This window comes from Homarus americanus, unplaced genomic scaffold, assembly GCF_018991925.1.
Source record: "Homarus americanus isolate GMGI-L3 unplaced genomic scaffold, GMGI_Hamer_2.0 scaffold20465, whole genome shotgun sequence".
NCBI classification, from domain to species: domain Eukaryota; kingdom Metazoa; phylum Arthropoda; class Malacostraca; order Decapoda; family Nephropidae; genus Homarus; species Homarus americanus.
The window spans coordinates 2,422,784-2,429,844 of NW_024756914.1; the positions used below are offsets into that span (position 1 = coordinate 2,422,784).

At 41.6% G+C, this 7,061-nt stretch overlaps 1 protein-coding gene across 3 annotated transcripts in view; it reads left to right on the top strand.

Moving 5' to 3' along the window:
* The window catches only part of LOC121857218 (guanine nucleotide-binding protein subunit beta-2-like), a 15,207-nt gene extending 8,435 nt beyond the window's left edge, over nt 1–6,772 (top strand). For all 3 annotated transcript variants that reach the window (XM_042353170.1, XM_042353172.1, XM_042353171.1), the window contains exons 5-8: nt 1–51; nt 1,744–1,948; nt 2,309–2,525; nt 3,208–6,772. The exon at nt 1–51 is cut by the window's left edge and continues 115 nt beyond it. In XM_042353170.1, the coding sequence (XP_042209104.1) occupies nt 1–51; nt 1,744–1,948; nt 2,309–2,525; nt 3,208–3,317 (583 nt within the window). In that variant the 3' untranslated portion in view covers nt 3,318–6,772. The remainder of the gene's footprint in view (nt 52–1,743; nt 1,949–2,308; nt 2,526–3,207) is intronic.
* The last annotated feature ends 289 nt before the right edge of the window (nt 6,773–7,061 follow it).

Sequence of the window (7,061 nt, forward strand, 5' to 3'; positions counted from 1 at the left end):
GCGATTCCTTGATGACACCAACCTTATCACCGGATCTGGGGACATGAAGGTGTAGGTATATCAGTGGTGTATTAAGATGGTGTATTAGAGGGTGTAGATAGTGGTGTATTACAGGGTGTAGTGGTGGTGTATTAGAGGGTGTAGTGGTGTATTAGAGGGTGTATTAGATGGTGTAGTAGTGGTGTATTAGAGGGTGTAGTGGTGTATTAGAGGGTGTAGTGGTGGTGTATTACAGGGTGTAGTAGTGGTGTATTACAGGGTGTAGATGGTGATGTATTAAGATGGTGTATTGGAGGGTGTAGTAGTGGTGTATTACAGGGTGTAGTAGTGGTGTATTACAGGGTGTAGATGGTGGTGTATTAGAGGGTGTAGTGGTGGTGTATTAAGATGGTGTATTAGAGGGTGTAGTAGTGTTGTATTGGAGGGTGTAGTAGTGGTGTAGTGGTGTATTAGAGGGTGTAATAGAGGGTGTGTGGTGGTGTATTACAGGTGTAGTGATGGCAATGCCATTAGAGGTGTAGTGGTGTATTAGAGGTGTGATGGTGTGTTAGAGGTGTATTAGAGGGTGTAGTAATTGTATTAGATGGTGTATTAGGGTGTGTGTGGTGTGTTAGAGGGGTGTAGTGGTGTATTAGGGTGTAGTGGTGTATTAGAGGTGTAGTAGTGGTGTACAGGGTGTAGTGGTGGTGTGTGGGGTGTGGTGTATTAGATGGTGTATTAGAGGTGTAGTAAAGGTGTGTGGGGTGTATTAGGGTGTGAAGTGTGGTGTGTTAGAATTGTAATGTGGTGTATTAGGGTGTGGGGTGTAGTGGTGTGTGTGGGGTGGTAGTAGTGGGTGTATTTTGGGTTGCTAAATAAGGACTCCTCCTATCCCCACCTGGAAGAATAGACACCATCCCTCTTACATCCATGCGTGTCCTTCCCTGTCCCCCCTCCCCTGCCCCCTGCCCTCTGTGCCCTGTCCTCCTGTCCCCCCATCCCCCTGTCCTCCTGTGCCCCTGTCTTCCTGTCCCCCATCCCCCTGTCCCCCATCCCCTGCCCCCCTGTGCCCCTGTCCTCCTGTGCCCTGTTCTCCTGTCTCCCATCCCCCTGTCTCCCATCCCCTATCCTCCCATCCCTGTCTCCCATCCCCCTGTCTCCCATCCCCCTGTCTCCCATCCCCTGTCTCCCATCCCCCCTGTCCCACAGGCTAAAAAACCCTAACTCTCAAAATTGATATAGAACTTAAGAAAAGGAATAAATGGGAAAAATAGCAAGAATTAACTTACGAAAAATAAGGGAAAAAAAATACATATAAAATAACAAGAAGAAAAAGCGTGATTTTTACCAATAACAAAGTTTCATTGTACCTTATAGTGATTTACGAGATACAATCACCATACTTTGTTGCTTAGTCATGTATCCTGTTCCTACTTTTATTTTTGTTATTTTTTTGCCTCTGCTTCTATCTTTCCTTCATCTCGCGGAATGATTTTTATTTAATTTTTTGTGCTTGTAACTTTTTTTCACGTCATCTGATCGTTCCTTTTTTTTTGTTTTTTGCTTCGTTTTAAATTTTATCTCTTTTTCTTCGTCTTTTTGTTCTTCAGAGACGTCGAGGAGGGACATCAACAAATAAAATAATAACATTTTCCCTTTTTCATCTTCCTCTCTTCTTTGGTTTTCTCTCCTTCCTTCTTTCCTTCCTCCCTTCCTACATATTGGTTCCTTCGGACATTCTTACACCTTCATCCCCTCCTTCAGGATCCACTGGGACGTCCAGACTGGGAAGAAAGTGGTTGAGTTCTTCGGCCACAGTGGAGACGTAGCGACCATGAGCTTGGCGCCTGATATGAACTGTTTCGTGACGGGGTCTGTGGACAGGACCATCAAGGTGTGGGACCTACGGGACACCAAGACCTGTAAACAGACCTTCTGGGGCCACACCTCCGACGTCAACTCCGTCTACGTGAGTACCTGTGACCTAGAACATCTTCAGAAATCCTTATTCACCACCCCCCCTCCTTATCCTCAAATTTCTGTGACCTAAATTAGTGATTGATGTGTAAATAAGTTCAGGGTTTAACTGTAATATATTTGTTACACTTATAAATAGCTGTTAAGATCGTCTGTATGAATACCTATTCTCTAGCTCGCCCTCAGGAGAACTAGACCACCTTCAGGAAAGACTTACAAGGCATAAGTAACTCAACACAGCCTTACACCACCCCCCCCCTCACAGCTATGGCCGTTTCACGGCACCTCTCTCTCTCTCTCACTCACTCACTCACTCACTCACTCACTCACTCACTCTCTCTTCCCCCGACAGTTCCACCCATCAGGCTTCGCTATCGGGTCTGGTTCAGAAGACAAGACCGCGAGGATGTGGGACCTGCGTAGTGACCAGCAGCTCGCGGAGTACAAGCCGCCCACCAGTAACTCCGGCTTCACCTGCTGTGGCCTCAGCAAGTCCGGCCGCTACATCTTGTGTGGCTCCGATGACAACACCATCCACTTCTGGGACACCATGAAGACCACTCACCAAGGTAATGGACACTTTTGGGACATCTTAAAGGGAATTAAACATGGTATTGGGTGCTGTTGGGAGATTTATAGGAGCTGGAAATAGCATTAGACACTTCAAGGATATTTTAAAGGGGTTTGAACACGGCATTGGACACTTTTACGTCATCAGGGAGTCTGTGTTTAAGGTAGGACAAAACCTAACCTAACCCAACCTTTCGTCACCACTATATAAAAGTAAGAGACAGATTTAATAGACGGTGGTAACTACTTCAATCTGGATGTTGCTGTTGTCTAGACACTTTATGTAAACACAAAAAATAAGAGATTCCAGCACCTTCTGTAAATAACTGGATCTAACAAAAACAAAAGTCAGTTAATATTACATGTTTTATATTCTTGTTCTTCTTGTTTTTGCTTTTATGACATTTAGTATATAATGGGATAAGTTCTGGTAGATTCAGGAAATAAAAGAAATATATATTCGATTTAATTATCATCGTGTAAGGATCCCTATACCACTGAATGTAATCTTAGCATCTGGAAAATAAATAATGACAAGATTCAATGGACCCGGGTCACCATCGTCACTATTACTAGCCAGGTACAAGAATACACCACTACCACTATTACAACTACTACAATTATTATTAGTAACATGTATGAATCGCTAAGCCACGCCCCCTCCTCCTCCTCCCCCTACAGGAACGTTACAAGGCCACGACAACAGGATCACCTCCCTGGCGGTGACTGACAATGGCATCGGCTTCGCTACCTCCTCCTGGGATATGGGTGTCAGGGTGTGGGGACTGTAGAGACCCTCCTGTATGGTGTACTTCTACGTGAGAGGTCTTCTCCTACGTGAGATGGTCGTTTTCTACGTGAGGTGGTCGTCTTCTTCTACGTGATATGCCTTTCGTGTGAGGTTACGAGAACAAGTGGTCCTCACCACTTCAAGCGTTTTGTTAACTTAAGTTCCAGTGTCAGTACTGTAGCCTACCTCTCCATTGATGATAATTCTCTTTAAACAAATAATAATTATCACGCTAGGTCATTCCATAACTTGTATTTTGCTTATTTTTCTATAAATTAAATTAATTTCTAAATCTTCAGAGTATTTTAAGCTGTATTTGAATTAGTATCGAGACCAGCTATAGCAGCTTCTTATGATGTAGGAATGTAGGTGTTAAGAGATCCAGAGGTGTGTCCGTCTGTGAGGTCCAGTCCAGCATGACTCCAGAAGGTACAACTGTCGCAGGAAGCTGGTTTGGGTAACGTGAGCAGTGTCTTTGTCCAATCATATTTTAAGGTGGACAATATATGGCAAAGGTCCTCCAATTAGCTTCAGAGGACGATACAGTTGTCAAGAGTCTCAGTTGATTGTTCTACTGGATGTTCTGTCTCAATTGTTCCTCCTACCTGTTCTCCGACCAGAAGAACTCCCCAAGAGCCTTCCAGATAAGTTCTAAGAGTGAAAGATGTGTCCCAAGAGTGTTCCAGTTCGTTCCAGGGCTTCAAATACCGCCATGGGCCTTCCAGATAACATCTCCAAATGAAGAAAAAAAATAAAGTATCGTGAAGTTTCCCTTCATAGCTCCTGGGCCTGAAGGACTCCAGAAAGGTCTCGCCAGATGATGAAACTAAGAAGTAAATATTACAATAGTCATCCAGTTATCTTGAAAAGTCTTCCTGGTGAGTTGAAGATGAAAAAAAAAGATAGAAGTTTACCCCAAAACTCATTTCCTGGACGCCAAGCATTTTCACTGTATCGTGTAAAAAGTACCACTCAACGCTTTACAGAGATAAAAAGTAATGGAATCCTTACAAGAGGAAAGACTCACTAGCTCTGTCTCTCTCTGATCACCCTGCCAGATAATGTTACCTGGACGTGTAGATCTTAAATATTATAACTATTTATATACCCAAGATCGTAGTGGATAAATAAAACTGTGTTAAAAAAAAACTTTCATGTTATTTTTCAGAGAACACAAACCTCTTCTCTCTTTCTCTTTGTGTTTGGTCACTGTTATATTCCACAAGTGCTTTACTAGTTAATGGTGAACACTAAGGTCGGTACTCTGAACACACGACGGCCAGCATAGGCGATAAAACAACGCCTGGCGATCATTCTTTCTGCTGTAGAGAACTTTTGCCAGGCACTTCTTCGCCAGATGCACTTTGGCCACTGTTGGTGTTGTGGTTATGGTAATGGCTTTAGGCTTACGTGTGTGTGTGTGTGTGTGTGTGTGTGTGTTAAGTGCAATAAATTTTTTATATAAACAAATTTTAAGTATATATAATATAATAATGAATATGTGAAGACCAGTTTCTTTTTATACTCACCGGACATAATATTAGTTTGTCTGTCTTCAGTGTTATTTTTCTTACATAATATTTTACTGACATAGACGACGCCCCATAGACACCATAACAACTCTGTGCTCTGAAGAACTATATAATCTGTGTCATGGTTCTTCAGATTGCATAGAGAACAGTGAAGTTAAATTACATATGATATTAATATTTACGACAGATGTTTTAGTTAATTTGTATTTGATAAAGTTAACGAAGAAACAAAGTTAAAAATTTTTTATATGTAGTTAATATATGTATACCTATAGGAATATATTATACGTCTTTTTTATAATGGGATTCGTAACTCGTAGTCTCGTATTTTATAGTTTCTTAAGAATTATATACGTGCTTTGATAATTTAACTTTAGTCATAGTCAAATAATACATTTAAGACTTCATGATGGCGTTATGTTATTATAATTAAGGGTTAACTATAGTTTTAAGTTCTTCATTTAAGTAGTAAAAACTTCAGTATATTATATAGTTAAAGAGAACCTAAAAAAAAAGTTGAAAACAAATTAATAATAGTTTGGAGTATTATTTAATTAAAGAAAATGTAAATTAAGTAAAAGAAAACTATAATTTAAGGGGTAACTATAGTATTAGGTGTTAGTGTGGAACTTTGCCTGTTGTAAGGGGACGACATGGCCAAGGTTCTCACGGTCTTGTGCGCTCAGCAAGCAACCAAAGCTCTTGTCTGGGGTCAGGGTCAGGTCACCTCCGTCACCAGCGCTCGTTTCGGATCTACTGAAGTCAGTCGAGGTTACAGAAGCTGGTTAGTTTATGTATCGTAGCTTCAGGAGTTAACAGGACCCTCACTGGATGTCATTTTGAGGCTTGTTTGATGTCAGCTTGAGGTCATACTTGAAGGTCATACTTGAATGTCATATTTGAAAGTCATGTTGGGTTATAGAGTGACCCTGTTAACAGACGCCGGCGCTGAGAGACGGGGAGAGATATATAATCAATGACTCCTGAGAGACATAGAGCAAATTATGGTCTTTATGTTACTATTAAGTCAAATTATTACTGTAGTATACTAGGGCGCTGGTTATACTGGACCAAGATATATTAGGCTTATATGTAGCAGTTGATTATAGGAGCTAGGTTATATTTCTGATGGTATATAATATACTATACTAGACGAGTATATTAGAACTAGCTAGTCTCTCTCTCTGTCTATCTCTATTTTCGTCTTTATCTGTTATTCGTAGTAGTTAATCTTTCTTTGTAATATTGAGAAAGTTTCCCTCATCTGTAAAGTGTTAAAATCCCTCCATAATAACCTACATGTTTACTCTTGATTGTCTATGTAAATTTGTCACCTATTCTGATATAAATTTTGTTTAATTTTCCCACTTATGTTAATTATAATGTTAGTTTATAGCATTATTCTCAATTTAACCTCAGAATATAACCTCAAACTCAATTTCTGGCACATATTCTGTACCCCATTTCATAGTTGGTACCAATTTTGGCTCCTATTCTAATATATAGCATCTATTATATTTTCCATTGTAATCTGGCACCAATTTTGGCTCCCGTAGCAAAATTTGGCACCTATTCCTCTCTCATAAGTTGTAAATGGCACCACTGTTTACTTTCTCGATGTTTGTAGTGGCATTCTCTTCAGTGTTTGCTTATACATTATATATCTGAATATTTCTAGCATGGTTACCTTCACGTGTGTGTGTGTGTGTGTGTGTGTGTGTGTGTAAACGTCCAGATTGATTTATAACTCCACAACATTCCACTCCACACATACAGCCCCCCACAGCCCCACACAGCTCCACACATACCTCCTACAGCCCTCAGAAGCCCCCACAGAAACCCCACAAAACCTTCAACACCCCTACATAACCCCAACAGCCCCCACACCTTCCCAACCAGCCCCCACACGCCTCACAGCCGCCACAGCCCCGCATCCCCTCAGCTCCACACAGTCCCCACACTCCCCCATACCCCCACAGGCCGCCACACAGGCCCCCACAGCTTCCCACAGCTCCACAGCCCCCACAGCCCCACACTCAGGCCCTTACAGCAGGGAAGCTCACGGCACCTTGTGATCATGGGTAACGTTTTTTTTTTCCATTTTGTTTTTTTTGGCTTCAATAAAGTTTGTGAAGTAAACAATCGTATCATTTCTCGAGGCTTACCTGGAGGGTCTGGGACACCTTGGAGGGTCCTGGGAGGATTTGGAAGGA